The sequence below is a fragment of the Danio rerio genome, chromosome 8, assembly GCF_052040795.2.
Source record: "Danio rerio strain M-AB ecotype USA chromosome 8, GRCz13ab, whole genome shotgun sequence".
NCBI lineage: Eukaryota > Metazoa > Chordata > Actinopteri > Cypriniformes > Danionidae > Danio > Danio rerio.
Genome location: NC_141028.1, coordinates 975,107 through 992,500, shown reverse-complemented (window position 1 = coordinate 992,500; position 17,394 = coordinate 975,107). Strand labels below are relative to the sequence as shown.

Sequence of the window (17,394 nt, the reverse complement as noted above, 5' to 3'; positions counted from 1 at the left end):
AACGTGACTAAATATCTCTTATTTTTAATAAATACTCAAATGACGAAGAGCAAAATCATTTGTTTTTAAATAGAATATTTAAAGATAGAGATGACGTCGTCTTTTCCAAAAATGCAAACTACCTACTATTGCAGACACTATTGTTTCGAGTCTTTCCTACTCAGTTGAGCAATGCTGTAATCCCATTACACACACACACACACACACACACACACTCTCACACACAGATGAACTAAATGAGCTCTTACTGTTGTGTGTGTTTGCAGATGAGATGAGTTCAGCTCTCATTCACGATAAACTCTTCATCAAGACCTTCTGGGAGCAGAAAATCCACAATCATCATCATCTGACAGAAGCAGAGGAGGACAGGATGAAGAAGAGCGCGCTCACCAAGTACAGCACTCTCTCTCACACACCGTCATATAACCTGTACGTGCATGGATGCATGATATCATGCTGAATTCTAACTCATCTTTCATTCCGTCTTTCACACTGGTAGAGCGTTTAGTTTATTGTAAAATCCAAATATTTATCAGTTCTGAAATCAAGAATCTTCTGGAGCAGTAAAACAAATGTGCTCACTCTTTATTTTGATGGTCTGTGTGTTGAGTTTAAGTTACACTGCATCTACATGCCAACTAATCCTCATTAGATTACCAGTAGACTGTTAGGTTAGGGTTGGGGTTAGTGTTGACATGTACTTGTAAAGTTTCTTCTAGTCAGTTAAATGTCTGTTTAGCAGCAGTCTCAGCAGATATTAAGCAGACAGACTACTAATGCTCAAATGCACCATCTAAATAAAGTGTCACCCGAATATTTAGCTTTCAGAAATGTCAAAATAAAGTGTTTTTCCTAAAAAAAAAATAATAATAATAATAGAGTTTTGTTAATGGAAATTTCATGGATTTGGGCTAAATATTTCCACCATAAAATATAAACAATAAAAAGATCTATTTGACTTTTAATCAAGTCTTACTTTCTTAACTGTGAGTTTATATTTGACAGTTCTGATATAGGGCCCTATCATACACCTGGTGCAGTGTGGCGCAAGGTGTGGCGCAGTAGTCTTTTGCTAGTTTCAGCTTGGCGCGAGAGTGGTTTTGAGGTGTTGCGTCACGCTGTTTAAATAGCAAATGCATTTGCGCCCATAGGCGTTCTGGTCTAAAAAGGAAGGCATTCTGAGGCGCACTGCCTAAAGACCAGCGCAGAGTTGCGCCTCGCTGACACACTGCTTTATACAACCCGGGCTCATTGTGGAAACGTAGCCTCGCGGACGTTTCTACGGACTGCGATTTACGTCCCGGGAGGAATGTATTCGAGCGGCTTTTTGTTTTCGCGGATCCGCGAGAGGCCGCTGTGCGTGCTTTTTTGCGTCTCGGGCACCTCTCGGGAGCGCGCGGCGTTCGCGCCCGCGCCGTTCTCGCGCTAAAAGCCGCCGGATCGGGAAAAAAAAAAGCAAAAGCCCTCGTCTTCGATTTCGACCGCATTTTTGGATCCCGCCACGTTCTCGCCCTTATTTGTCGGATTCCCTTTTTCGTCTTACCTGATTTCCGGAACCTGCTGTTCCCCGGACTCGATCCCGGTCGTCGTCCACCGCGGCCGGCTCCGGCTCCTCCTCCGGGGCCTCCGCTCCGCCGACGCAACGCTGTGAGCTAAGCGGACAAACTGATTGCGTCGGGAAAGCCCTCCACTCGGAGGCGAGCCGTCGGCCGGCGAGCGCGAAGAGAAGGGGCGGAGCGGCGCCACACCGCCCCGCAGCGTTCGCTCGGAAAAAAACAAACGCGGCCTTTACGTACCTCCGGCCACGTAAATCGTGGTCTCCAGAAACGTCTGCGGGGCTACGTTTCCAGAATGAGCTTGGGTTGGCTTTATGCGCACAAGACGGAGAGCAATATGCAAATATCTTTACACATGAAAAAAATATATATTAAGGATATATATATAGGAGATAAATATAAAGGATTAAAATATTACAAAACAATATTTTCTATCCGACATAAATATAAAAACCAAACTTTCATGTCTTCTTCATCTCGGGAGGCTTTTTCAGTTCATTCATAACAATTTGCTTTTGTATAATGTTATGCAACATATGTTGTACATATATACAGTATATTGTTTTGTTTTCAAAAACCATTTGAGAAATAATGAGTTAAAATTGAGTTTTTCTTAAAACAAGCAAAATAATCTGCAAATGGGAGAAGTGAAATAAACTTAAATCAAAAACTATTATTTTACACATCCCATGGCGTCTTTTGTTGACAGCTTAAATATCCCTTAAAATAAACCATGTTCTGTGGTCCAAATCAACCCCTTTAGATAACAACATGCATAGTTATTAATATTATTTGCAGGGTTATTAATATATAAATATATAAACTATATATATCTGGAAAAAATTAGACAGTTTTCAGTTTCTTTGACCTTGACAGTGTGTGTAAAAATGACAATTTTTAAAAGAACTTAAAAAAAAAATGATTAGTATCAATAATAAAATAGTAAAATCAATAGTATCATATTATACTTGTTTCTAGTTTAGAAAGCAATATTCATTCAACCGCCAATTTATACAGCAAGTTTTTACGCAGCGGATGCCCTTCCAGCCGCAACCCATCTCTGGGAAACATCCACACACTCATTCACACACACACTCATACACTACGGACAATTTAGCCTACCCAATTCACCTGTACCGCATGTGTTTGGACTGTGGGGGAAACCGGAGCACCCGGTGGAAACCCACGCGAATGCAGGGAGAACATGCAAACTCCACACAGAAACGCCAACTGAGCCGAGGATCGAAACCAGTGACCCAGCAACCTTCTTGCTGTGAGGCGACAGCACTACCTACTGTGCCACTACCTTGCCCAGAAATTGTTAAAATAATTTGGTAAAAGTAATTTTCAATCACAACAATTCATTTGTAATTAAATGCTTAAAACATCATATATTTATTTATTTTTTATTTGCTTGTTTATTTTACAGGGACAATACACTTCACATTGTTGTACAAAGATAACCGATGTTGCGTACGTAGGGCATATAGCATAAAGCTAATTTGCAGTCCTCATCCCCGGTTAGGCTTTACATTAAAAAATAATAATAATTAAAAAACAATCTAGAATAAAACACATCAGAAATGTAAAAGTGGAAACTTTTCTCAGACCTTTATAGAATAAACAATATTAGCATTTCACTCAAATGCAGAAAATCTGCATCTGCAAATTATTTACAAAAACAAAAACATTATTATGTATATGATGCACATTGGACCATGTGTAAAGGGACATTCGGCGCGCTGTTTTCTGATCCGTTATTTAATATCTCGCGTCCTGCTGAGGACAGAAGATTATCAAAATAACAGACCTCAAATGCAATAATCCTTGTTGAGACGGCGGCAGGTGTGGAAATACACACACACACACACACACACACACACACACACACACACACACACACACACAGCCAATTATACTTGCGTAACAGTGGGATAAAGATAACACATTTACTTTTTGAGCATAAAAGTAGTGATTAACCAATTAACGATCAATTATTATAGTGTTCAAAATAGTTTTAAGAAATTAGAAAATATTTATTTACATTTAAAATTAAATTACTGAATCTAATAAAATTTTATGAAATTAAATTTACATTGGAAATTAAATTACTTCCAAATAAATCAAGTTAGTTTATTTGTGAAATCTGAAAAATAAAAAGTATCGGTAATTCTGCAACTCTATAAATCATCATATTTGAGTGATTTCTAAAGAATCATCTGACTATAGACTGGATAATGATGTTGAAAATTCAGCTCCATAACACTGATATAAATAGTAGTTTACTGTATGTTTACAAGATTCATTGCAGAACTGCAGAAACATTTCAAGCATTTTCTATTCATTCAAGATCATTTGGAAAGATTTACAACAAATCTAGCATAGCAGTCGACAATAGCAGAGTCGACAATAGCAGAGTTGATGATAGTAGGTGATAACAGAGTTAAAAATAGTTAACGATGAGATGAGTTGGCGATAACAGTTCTTGATAACAAAGGGGACAGTAACAAAGTTGAAAATAGTTGACAATAGAAGAGTTGATGGTGACAGAGCTGATGATAGTAGAGTCGACGATAGCTGAGTTCACGATAAGAGAGTTGACAATAACACAGTTGACAGTAACAGTTGATGATAGCAGGTTTGACGATAGTTGACGATAACAGAGTTGAAAATAGTTGACGATAACAGAGTTGACAGAAACAGTTAAAAATAGTTGACAATAGAATAGCTGATGGTGACAGAGCTGATGATAGCAGAGTTCATGATAAGAGAGTTGACAGTAACAGTTGATGATAGCAGTTTTGACGATAGTTGACGATAACAGAGTTGACAGTAACAGAGTTGACAATAGCTGACGATAGAAGAGTTGACGGTGACTGAGCTGATGATAGCAGAGTTGACTAACACAATTGACAATAATAGTTGATGATAGCAGGGTTGATGACAGTTGACGATAACAGAGTTGAAAATTGTTGACGATTACAGAGTTAACAGTAACAGTTCAAAATAGTTGACAATAGAATAGCAGGTGGTGATAGAGCTGAAGATTGCAGTTAATGATAAAAACAGAGTTGAAAATAATTTACGGTAGCAGAGTTGACGATAAAAGGATTCACTATCACAGTCGACAATTACACAGTTGACAGTAACAGAGCTGATGATAGCAGAGTCGACGATAGCAGAGTTGATGATAGTTGACGCTGACAAAGTTAAAAATAGTTAACAATAGAAGAGTTGGCGATAAAATGATTGACAGTAGCAGAGTTAAAAATAGTTTACAATAAAAGAGTTGACGGTGACAGTTAACGATAGAAGAGTTGGCGATAAAATGATTGACAGTAGCGGAGTTAAAAATAGTTTACCATAGAAGAGTTGACGGTGACAGTTAACGATAGAAGAGTTGGCGATAAAATGATTGACAGTAGCAGAGTTAAAAATAGTTAACGATAGAAGAGTTAACGGTGACAGTTAATGATAGCAGAATCGACAATAGAAAAGTTGACGATAACAAAGTTGACAGTAACAGAGTCAACAATGGCAGAGTTAATAGTTGACAGTGGTGGAAAGAGTACTGAAGAAGCATACTTAAGTAAAAGTACCATTACTTGCCTAAAAATGTAGCGTGAGTAGAGTAAAAGTGTCTGTTGTAAATTTTACTCAAGTATAAGTAAAAAGTAGCCCTTTTAAAAGTACTCATGAGTAGTGAGTATTACGCTGTTAAAAGTTGATGCATTTACATGTAATTTGTGGATGTGTGTGTAAACGTAACATTCTGTAGTGCATTTAGTTATTGTCCAGCAGACACACAATGTCATAAGACGCTAATATTAGGTTAGATTTAGGTTGTGATGTCAGGTGACCATAATTCAATGTCTAGCCAGCGTCTAAGAACAACATTATTTTGACATCCAATAATGACAATAAATGGCGTTGATATTTGGTTGATTTTAGGTTGTGTAAGAAAGTGACCAAAATCCAACGTGGAGCCAACATCTTAAACCAACATCATATTGACGTCACATACTGACATTTATTCATCTGTTATGGCAACCAAAATCCAACGTCTGATAGACGTCATAGTGGTAACGTCCACACAATGTCAGGCTGTAACATCATTAGACGTTGATATTTGGTTGGTTTAAGGTTGGACGTTGGACATCAGTCTGACGTTGAGTTCTGATGTAAACCCGATTTTCATTTCTAAACAAAATGCAGCATCTCCACGACATTAGGGAACAATTTCAATCTGACGGCATGTTGACGTCTTGTGTCTGCTGGGTGTTTAATCCCATTTGGGTCATCATACAGTAAACATCCGTCATCTTCTCATCAGTGACCTGCATCTAAATCAGCGGTGCCCATACTCGGTCCTGGAGGGCCGGTGTCCTGCAAAGTTTAGTTCCAATCCCAATTAAACACACCTGGACTAGCTAATCAAGCTCTTACTAGGCTTTCTAGAAACATCCGTGCAGGTGTGCTGAGGCCAGTTGGAGCTAAAATCTGCAGGACATCGGCGCTCCAGGACTGTGTTTGGGCATCCCTGATCTAAACAGTCTCTGGGTCAGTGCGTGTAAAGATTTTGAACATCTTCTTGGACACTTTTAATGCTTCTGAACAGTTTGCTGCAATGTAAAGTGCACATGTGTTGAAGTAGTTCATTATAATGTGGTTTATCTTTAATGTGTGATTTGATTGGACGGAAATTACAGGACTGATCTTTCTAATCTCCATAAACAAGAAATAATACAGTAGTGACTGCAGGTTGAAGGACAGTAGTGGAGTAACAGTACAGATACAGCACTAAACATGTACTCAAGGAAAAGTACACACGTTTAAAACTAGTAAATTACAATTCCTGAGAAAAACTACTCAATTACAGTAACTGGAGTATTTGTATATAGTTACTTTACACCACTGATAGTTGACGGTAGCAGAGTTGACGATAACACAGTTGGCAGTAACAGTTGACGAAAACAGGGTTGATGATAGTTGACGATAACAGACTTGAAAATAATTGACTGTAACAAAGATGACAGTAAGAGTTAAAAATAGTTGACAATAGAAGAGTTGACGATGACAGAGCTGAAGAGTTGAAAATAATTGACTGTAGCAGAGTTGACGATAACAGGATCGACTATCACACTCGACAATTACACAGTTAAAGCCGAGGCTTGAACCAACAACCACCGTGACGCCCAGCATTGGCTATATTCATGACAAAACCTATAATAAATATACAAAATATACCATGCAATCATGGCTCAGTGGTCAGCTCTGTGGCCCCACAGCAAGAAGGTCGCTGGTTCCAGTGCCGGCTGGATCAGATATTATTTCTGTGTGGAGTTTGCATGTTCTCCCTGTGTTTGCATGAGTTTCCTCTGGGTGCTCTGGTTTCCCCCACAGTCCAAACACATGCGCTATAGGAGAATTAACCTACAAAGAAACAAGCACATTTTTAGTGTAGATGCTCCTGATCTGTCCTAAAGTCGTGTTTCTCCTGTCTGATTTCAGGCTGCGTGACGAGTGGCTCGTGAGATTGGAGACTCGGACCAAACATCTGAAGAATTTTGGCGACAATCGAGGCTCAAATCCAGCGAGCGTCTGACAAACCCCTCAGTGTGATCTGAACCGATGAGAAGAGCTCAATAAACACACGTGTGCCTCTGACTTCTGTTCTGCTCTCTTTATTTGACATCAGATGGAAATATTGATCAACAGGTGCGCTGAAGGACGCGCCGCTGCTATTTCACAGCGCGTTACGGTCGTGTCAAACACTGATCCTCCACACACACACACTCGGACGTGCTGAAAGATGCGACACACGAGCTGTGAATGTATTTCAGGCTCCGTCAGCACTCATTTAAACCCCATCCATCATCATCATCATTAACACAAACACTAATCAGGGCACTGCAGAAACTAATCATATCTAGAGTTTTGACTCTGAAGTCCAAATACCTGAATATTCTTAAATAGTCATTCATTCTCCCTCGGCTGAGCCCTTTACTTATCAGGGGTCACCACAGCGGAATGAACCACCAACTATTCCAGCATATGTTTTACACAGCGGATGCCTCTCCAGCTGCAACCCAGTACTGGGAAACACACACACACACACACACACACACACACACACACACACACACACACACACACACACACACACACACACAAAGGTCAATTTAGTTGATCAGTTCCCCTATAGCGCATGTGTTTAGACTGTGGTGGAAACCGGAGCACCCGGAGGAAACCCACGCCAACACGGGGAGAACATGCAAACTCCACACAGAAACACCAACTGACCCAGCCGAGGCTCAAACCATTGACCTTCTTGCTGTGAGGCTACAGTGCTAACCACTGAGCCACTGCATTGCCCCTGTTCTCAGAATTGGTGACGTTAAATTGTTTGAGTTTTTGCAACAACACCAAAAAAAAAAAAGCCAAATAATTTTGACTGCTTCTGAATAAGGAAAATAATAATCTGGCAGCGACATCATTTCGATTTCGGTTTGAAATAAGATTTATTAATTTTTTTTAGTCAAAATAAATTCAGTTTTTCCTTAAAACAAGCTAAATAATCGGTCAATGAGGCGAGTAATATAATAATATACATAATATAACATACATTATATATAGTATTATAATCTTGTTTTCAGTTAGAAGTAACAGAGAAGTAAAAAATCTGCTCATTTATTTATTTCTGAAGCATTTTTTCCCTGTAAAACAAGCAAAATCATTGACCAAATTAAAATCAGCATTTTAAAATTAAATTATTAATTAAAAAATTATTAAATAATTTAAAGTAAAATAATTCAGAAAGTCAAAATGTGTTTATTTTTGTTGTTTCTTAAGTGAAATAATTTACATGTCATATCTGAATGTATTAGGAAATTAATAATCTGCCGGCGGCATAAATCAGATAATTATGATTTCATTTTGAAATATGATTAGCATTTCATGACAAGGAAAAATACTCTTTTATTTTCAGAAATAATGAGTCAAAATTAAGAGCTTTTTCCTTAAAACAAGCACAATAATCTGAGAATGAGGTAACATAATCTTGCTTTCATTATGCTGATTAGCAATTTACAGATGAGTAAAAATTGTTCATTTTAATTTGTCGAACCATCTGTCGCCACTGGCTTGCATGGTTCAGGATTGGTAGAGCTACGCATCGATGAATTTACTCTTCAGTGTTTGGACTCTCAGAAATGATTTTTAAACCACACTGAACTGAGCTAAACTGAACTGAACTTAAACACTAAAAACTGAACCACCCTGATCCAGTTACTATGACCATTTATGTGAAGCTGCTTTGACACAATCTACATTGTAAAAGCGCTATACAAATAGAGCTGAATTGAATTGAATTTATTACTTCTGGAACATTTTCTCTGTAAAACAAGCAAACTCATCTGGTAGTGGCAAAAATAAATGAGATTATTTGCATTTTCTTGAGAAGTAAAAATATTGTTTTGTTTTTAAATCAAATCAAATCACTTTTATTGTCACATCATCAGCAGCACATGTGCTATGAGTGAAAAGCTTAGGAAAAGCTTTTAGAATTGAGGATTAATTAAACAAGTTAAAAAAAACAAACAAGCAAAATAATTTTGACTGTTTCTGAATATAATACAAATGATAATCGGGCAGTGACATAAATCAGATTATTTTGATTTGAAATAGCCTTCATTTTTTTACAAGTAAAAACATTGTTTTGTTTTTAGAAATAATGAGTCAAATTAAAAGTTTTCCCTAAAACCAGCAACATAATCTGACAATGAGGTGAGTAACATAATCTTGTTTTTAGTTTGAAAACAATCAAACTCTTTATAGATGAGTTAAAATAGTTCATTTTTATTTATTTATTATTTATGAAGGTTATTTCACTGTAAAAGAAACAAAATCGTCTGGTATTGGCAAAAGTAAATTAATTGTATTTTTAGCTGTTTGAAACATTTTCTTGAGAAATATATAAATATTGTTTTGTTTTCAGAAATAATAAAGCTATATTAAATGGGTTTTACAAAAAACAAGCTAAATGATCTTGATATATATATATATATAAAATCAGGGAGGGTGTATGTATGTGTGTGTGTGTGTGTGTGTATATGTACACTGTATATAAAAATCTGCCAGCTGCATTAATCAAAAAGTTTTCATTTCGGTTTGAAATAAGATTAGCATTTTATGACAAGTAAAAATACTGTTTTATTTTCTGAAACATCGAGTCAAAATTAAGAGCTTTTCCTCAAAACAAGTAAAATATTGACAAGGAGGTAGCATATCTTGCTAATCAACTTCAAACTGAAAACATTTCATAGACAAATAATAGTACATTCATATTTATTATTTATGAAAAAAAAAATCCCTGTAACTCAAGAAAAATCATCTGGTTTGGAAAGTAAAAATATTGTTTTGTTTTCAGAAATAATAAAGCTAAAGTTGGTAAAAAATAAAAACAGGCCAAATAATTTTGACTGTTTCTGAATATATAAAAAATGGCATCACCATGAATCAAAAAAATTAGTTTTTGGTTTAAAATAAGATTAGGATTTTTTGTAACAAGTAAAACTAGATTTATTTCCAGAAATAAAGTTTTTCTTAAACAAGCAAAATAATCTGACAATGAGGTGAGTGACATAATATTGTTTTTTAGTTTGAAGTTCATTAGTATTTTGTAGACCAGTAAAATTTGTTATTTATTATTTCTGAACTTTTTTCCCTGTAAAAGAAATCTATATATATATATATATATATATATATATATATATATATATATATATATATATATATATATATATATATATATATATGTGTGTGTGTGTGTGTGTGTGTGTATATATGTGTGTGGCAGCATGAATCAAATAATGTAGATTACAGTTTAATTTAAGATTAGCATTTTTTGACGTAAAATACTGTTTAATTTTCAGAAATGGAGTCAAAATTAAGTTTTTACTTGAACCAAGCTAAATAATCTGACAATGGAGTAACAATCTTGTTTTTCAGTTTGAAGTTCATCAGTATTTTACAGACAAGTAAAAATGTAGTTTTGTTTTCAGAAATGAGGCTAAATTATGCAAGTAAAAAAAGTGAAACGATTTTGACATTTAGTCTGAATATTTAATTGAATAACAATCTGCCAGCAACATAAATCAAATCTTTTGAGAGGGTGCTTGCTGCAGAGCCATTTGAGGAGAGGTGAGCTCCAGAGAGGGGGAGCATGAGCTGTCGCTCCTCCTCCTGTAAGCTGTTTTAATGCGTACACCAACCCCACCCCTAACCCTACCCCCAGTGACATCACTCGTAGAAGAAGTGCAAAAAAGGTGGAGCTCAAGCTTAAGCTCCCCCTCGCTGGAGCTCAGCTCTCCTCAAATGGCTCTGCAGCGAGCACCACTTGAATCTTTTCGGTTTGAAATAAGACTAACACTTTCTAGACAAGTCATGAATATAATTTCTGCAGAAATAATGTCAAAATTAAGTGAGTTTTATTCTACAAGCACAATAATCTGCAGTGATGGAAGCAAAATATTCATGCTTTTGTCTTGAAATGAGTTCACTAGCATATCATAGACAACTTCTAGCATTATTAAAAATAAACAATCCTGCATTTGGTTTGAAATAAACAGGTTATTGTGCTGATTTTAAGTAAAAACACTCAATTTTGACTCTGAAAGCAAAACTGTATTTTTACTTGTCTAGAAAAGATTTGAGAATTTCAGATATTTGGACAACAAACAAGACAAGGACTCAAAGCACGGTTTTTCTGCAGTGTTTAGCTCAGAAAATATCCCAAAAAGAAAAACAGTCGGGTGCTCAAATCAAGTGTTCATAATGAAAACCAACAGAAATCCTCCATAATGAACTGAACTCCGCTCTGTAGTGTTCATCCGCTGTGTAATGTTTACTTCTTCTTCTTCTTCCCTTTCTTTCCTCCTTCTCCCTGCTGCGCTCCAGCTTCAGCTCCACCGCTCTTCTGCGTTCGGCTCTTCAGTTTCGGGATCATTTCAGCCACATAAAACATCACATCCTTCCCTGAGGACACAGAACGGGGTAACACTTTATCACAGGCTTTTCTCAGTTTTTGTCTTCTTTATAAATCAAGAAGCATTTTCTAGACAAGCAAAAAATGCTTGTTTTAAGAAATAATGAATCAAAATTTAGTGATTTTTTTTCTTAAAACAAGCTAAATAATCCTGTTTTTGCTTTAAAATAAGTTTATTTTAATTTAATTGAACTAAACCACAAAAGCTTTCATTAGACTTGGCGTAATTTCATAGTTAATGCTTAATTATGTGTTAAAATAGTATTCATTGTTTGTAGTTTGTTAACATTTCTTACTTGTAATTCTAATTAGTTCACGTCCCATGTGTAATGTAAGGGTTAATATTACCACAGCTCTGTTATATCACAACAATAATTGTTATTATTCTTAACAACTATACAATATTCTAGAGTTGTTATTAACTCTTTCCTCTTTTTGCCCGCATTTCTGATGACTCTAAATTTGACAGCCCTGAGAATATTTTCAGCGAGGAATATATGAGCATATTATAAATCAAAATAAAGAAGCAACCCTCTGCTTTCAAATGAAAAAAAGGGTTTTATTCTATCTGCAAGTGTTCATGTTTAATACTTACTTAAACGCAGGTAGGTGTCATGAAAAATGTATTTGTGAAAATTAGAAAAATGCATTTTTATAAAAGTAGTGCATTCTTAATGATATGACAAGTAAAAATACTGTTTTATTTTCAGAAATAATGAGTCAAATTCAAGAGTTTTCCTTACAACAAGCACAATAATCTGACAATTAGGCGAGTAAATTTCTAATAATTATCTCTCTCTCTCTCTAATACACACACACACACACACACACACACACACACACACACACACACACACACACACACACACACACACACACACAAACACGAGTTAACTCTTTGGCTGCCGTTATGGAGATAACTCAACAACATTATGGCATATTTTTATCAGTATTTTTTATCGTTTGGTCTCAGAGTTAATCTAAAATGAATTACTGGATGTAAAGTTAACATTATAGCATATTTTTCCTAAATTACATAGTGCTACTTATCTGCTTAGTTCATTTTTATTATTTATTTTTACCGTTGTTTGGTCTCAGAGTCAGGGGCGTTGCTGGGGTCGAAAGGGATAAGGGACTTAGCTTAGCGTTATTGATCATAGTTATTTTATTTCACTAAAACTACACACATTTTATACTGTGAAAACAAATATTAAGCTTCATCAGTAGTTAGAACTATTCAGTTTGGCGAAACACTTGTATTATTACCTCATTAGCTTCAGCTCCACAAAATAATGACTGAATGATGACCATGTGACAACAGAGCCACTCCCACCTGCTGGTAGAAACAGGTACTGCTGAACAGCTGACTATATAATTACCTGTCACAAACTCAGCATTAAGTGGAATGCGTGTGATGTATGTGGTAATTTTAAAGTACTTGGATAACAAAATAAATGTTTTTCAACCTATTTTTATTTAAGTCCAACATATTCCAAAAGATCAGGGGCTTTTGACTTCACATCAGGGGCTTAAGCCCCCAAAGCCCCCCTCTCGCAACGCCACTGCTCAGAGTTGATATAAAGTGAATTACTTGTCGTAAGCTTAACATTATAGCATATTTTTCCTGCATCATTATTAATCACTCAGTTAATATATATATTATTTATATTTACGATAATTTGATCTGAGTTAATGTAGAATCAATTACTAGATGTAAACTTGTCCTGGCAGAAGCTGCCGTCCTCCATCTTCAGCTGGACACGAACTCTTCCTCTGAACTGCACGTCTCTGTTCCACTCACGCGGATACATGCTATTCTGGAAGAGCAAAACACTTATTATAAATGATGATACATTATTATTTCACTCAAACAGCACACACACACACGACTGTAGACACAATTATTCACCCTCCTGTGAAACTTGAGCTTTTTTTCCAACACATTTAAAAAAAATAATAGTTTTAAATTGTTCATTATGATTAAATAATTGTAAAAATATCTCTTAAGGTGGTCAATAATATATATATTTTTAATTTAATTTGTGTTTTAAGTTTTAATTTGTGATTTTTTTTTTTTTTTTTACAGAACAACCCCTTCCCCAACAGTTTAACCCAGTGGTCATCAATCTCGGTCCTGGAGGGCCGGTGTTCCTGCAGGGTTTAGCTCCATCTTGCCTCAACACACCTGCCTGGATGTTTCAAGTGTACCTAGTAAGACCTTGATTAGCTTGTTCAGGTGTGTTTGATTAGGGTTGGAGCTAAAATCTGCAGGACACCGGCCCTCCAGGAACAAGTTTGGTGACCACTGGTTTAACCCCTTACAGATGAGGGATTAAAAAAATAATAATATAAATATAATTATAATATAAAAATGTAAACATTAAATAAGAAAAATAATACTAAACAAATAAAGAGTACTGTCTTCATAATAGGGAACAATATTTTTTAATTGAAATAAAAAGGGAAATACATAAATTAAATGAATGAAAAATATTTTCTATGAGGGTCTATTAAACTTTTTTTAATAGTAAAAAATTAATAAATAAATTGAACAAAAGAATTAATGATACAATATTTCTTAAGGGGCTAATAATATTTTTGCAATTATTTTTAATAGTAATAAAAAGCAAAAAAATGAATGAATGAATGAAAAAATATTTCTTAACGTGGCAAATTATATGTTATTTACAATATTTTTAATAGAAATCAAAAAGAAAATACATAATAAATTAAATGAATGAAAAAATTTCAATTTATTTACAACTGTTTTAATAGAAAAAAAATTGAATGATTTAATGAAGAAATATTTCATAAGAGATATTAATAATATTATACAATAATTATTAACATTGACCAATTAGTTCCTTATTTTTTTATTCCAGACAAACAAAAAAAATAAAATTCTCCAGATGAAGAATATAATAGGAAGCACTGTGAAAATGACCTTGATTGGTGAAGAGCACTTTAATAATTGAAAAAATAAAACAAAATATTTATTACAATTTATTGAAATATTAAAAAACAATTAAATCTTTACAGAAGGGCGAATAATAATTGTGTTTTCAGCTGTTAATTATAATATCCAGACCTCCACATGAACATTCAGACCAGCAGCGGAGAGAACGCCTTGAATCTCAGCACATGTCGGGTTCTCCACCGCCTGAAACACAAAAGAAAGAATTGACAAACAGCTATATAAATGCACATTACTTACAGTTTCAATTTAACCTTGAAATAGTGTGGCTTTTATTTATCTCTGTTAAGTTGCTTTGACACAATCTACAACATTGTTTGTCTTCTTTATTTCTATAGCACTTTCCCCACACACACACACACACACACACACACACACACACACACACACACACACACACACACACACACACACACACACACACACACACACACACACACACACACACACACACACACACACACACACACACACACACACACACACACACACACACACACACACACACACACCTTCTCTGTCGGTATTCTTCTGCCTTCTGCTAATGTCTTCTTACTGTTGATGTACGCTGGATAAATGCACAGAAACCTGCAGGAGAAAACACACATTCAGAGTTAATTTAACACTGTTAGTGAGCATTTAGAGACAGAACAAAACTTTGCATTCACATTTCAATGCATTGTTTCTACAAGTAAACCTTCAAAATACACATTATTTTAGATTTCTGCTGATATTTTTTCAATAGGGACAGTTCACACAAAACTGTAAATTCTGTCATAATTTCCTTGTTCTTCGCTTGTTCCAAACACGAGTTTCTTCCGTTTCTCAAGATGGAAAAAACAGCTGCTGACTTCTATATAGTGTTTTTGTTGTTCCCACTATTGATGTCAACGCCTGATTTATCTTCAGAATATCGTCAACAGAAGACATACATAAATGTTTAGACTAACACTTCTGTTGAATAGAAATGAAAATGTAAATTTTGGAGTGAACTGTCCCTTTAAGAGATGTCTTTTTAATTATTTTTCACACTTTCGGAGCCGGTATGTTTGCAGTAACATTAAATGTCAAAAATATTTTGTCCAACTTCAGACTTATTCAGTTCCTATTCCTACTTTTGTTGATAAATTTGTAAATATATTGACAGACTGATCACATTTTAAGTTGGAAAGTGAACATTTTCCAGCTGATGGATGGACGGACGGACGAACGGACGGACGGACAGACAGACAGATAGATAGAATGGTTGGTTGGTTGGTTGGATGGATGGATGGATGGATGGATAAAACATTCTTTACAAACACTGTTAGTGAGCTTTTAGTGACAGAACAAAACTTTGCATTCACATTTTCATACATTGTTATTACAAGTGTAACTTCAAAATACACATTATTTTAGATTTCTTATATTTTTTAAGAGGGACAGTTCACACAAAACTGTAAATTGTCATAGTTTCCTCATTCTTAATTTGTTCCAAAACTTTTTCTTCTGTTTCTGAAAATGTAAAAAAAACAGCAGCTGGCTTCTATATAGTGTTTTTTGTTCCTACTATTAATTTCAACACCTGCTTTTTTTCTCCCAAAATATCTTGTTTTGTGTTTAACAGAAGAAAAAGTTTAGAAATGCTTCAGTTAAATAGAAATTTTAAAAAAAATGTACATTTTCGTGGGAACTGTCCGGTTTAAGAAACATTTTTTAAAATTATTTTTCACACTTTTGGTCATTTTGGAGCCAGCATTTATGAAGCAACATTGATGTCAAAAATATTTTGTCAAATTTCAGACTATTTTATTCTGTTTATATTCTGACTTTTGTTGATGAATTTGTCAATATTTTGACAGACGCTGCTCACTTTTTTATTGGAAAGTGAATGTTTATGCAAAAAGACTGGATTAATTTATTTGACCATGTTGTAGAGTAATATCATGTTGTTTTGATAGAAATAAATATGCGGGTTCCATTAATATGGACTATTTTGAGCAATAATGAATTTTCTAGCTGCATTCAGTCCAATAATACTGGTGATAGATAGATAGATAGATAGATAGATAGATAGATAGATAGATAGATAGATAGATAGATAGATAGATAGATGGATAGACAGACAGATAGATAGATAGACAGATCATTCGTTACAAACTTTAACATTTACTAATCAGAGACAACATGGTTTTTAATCACATTAGACTACAATGCTTCCTTTCCACTTCAAATACCATAACAACCAATACAAACAATCACATTTTAACCATTAGAACCATATTAAATAGTTTCTAGAGAGGGTTTGGCACATATTTATTTAGGATTTATTGGTTTTAACACAATACTAATATACAAGACCCACGGGATCAATGCAGTTTCCATTAAAACCAATGCAGTGTCTATTATAAATCATATGATGGGTTGTTTTTAGCTTTCTCAGCAGGCTTTTCGATTCAGATATGAAATATTTTATAATTTAGCTATTGTGCAGGTCTAAGTAGACTGAAATGTGACCACAGGAAACAGATTTTAACCGCATTATACGTGTTGAACACGTTCATTTTCAGTTTTAGAGGTAAGCAGAGTCACAGATGTGGTAAATATGTAAACAGAATCGTCTGCTCGACTAAACTCCGCGTCTCTTGTTACTGACCGTTCTTTATCCGCCGGATTTGTGGTTAAATACGCCATAATCTCCTCTGTTTTCTACTTTAATCGCTGTCTGTGAAGCACACGTCTGATTATGAAGACACTGCAAGGCAAACTCTGATGACGACTGCTGTTACTGTGACTCCTCACTTCCGGCGCCGGGAACTTTAAGTTCCGCTGTGATGGCG

The 17,394-nt window shown here is 35.1% G+C and overlaps 3 protein-coding genes across 8 annotated transcripts in view; 1 reads left to right on the top strand and 2 right to left on the bottom strand.

Moving 5' to 3' along the window:
- The window catches only part of LOC100329294 (uncharacterized), a 7,610-nt gene extending 387 nt beyond the window's left edge, over positions 1-7,223 (top strand). The window contains exons 2-3 of one of the 2 annotated variants that reach the window (XM_087262626.1): positions 267-393; positions 7,068-7,223. In XM_087262626.1, coding sequence (XP_087118752.1) covers positions 272-393; positions 7,068-7,161 — 216 coding nt within the window. In that variant the 5' untranslated portion in view covers positions 267-271 and the 3' untranslated portion in view covers positions 7,162-7,223. 2 annotated transcript variants of the gene reach the window in all.
- lrrc2 (leucine rich repeat containing 2) overlaps positions 1-17,394 on the bottom strand; it is a 59,043-nt gene that overhangs the window by 34,786 nt on the left and 6,863 nt on the right. The window lies entirely within an intron of this gene.
- srp19 (signal recognition particle 19) lies at positions 9,743-17,346 on the bottom strand. Of its 4 annotated transcripts, none has more exon segments than NM_001441634.1 (6): positions 9,743-11,591; positions 12,868-12,934; positions 13,310-13,418; positions 14,690-14,761; positions 15,088-15,163; positions 17,211-17,346. In NM_001441634.1, coding segments are annotated over 6 exon segments (390 nt in total). In that variant the 5' UTR covers positions 17,249-17,346; the 3' UTR covers positions 9,743-11,563.

Bases quoted from the DNA above. Each gene is read 5' to 3' on its own strand.
- srp19 (XM_087263075.1), bottom strand. From the start codon at position 17,248: ATGGCGTATTTAACCACAAATCCGGCGGATAAAGAACG. The intron at 15,164-17,210 runs GTCAGTAACAAG...TTTCTCCTGCAG, and splicing joins AATCCGGCGGATAAAGAACG to GTTTCTGTGCATTTATCCAG. The intron at 14,762-15,087 runs GTGTGTGTGTGT...TTTGTGTTTCAG, and splicing joins GAAGAATACCGACAGAGAAG to GCGGTGGAGAACCCGACATG.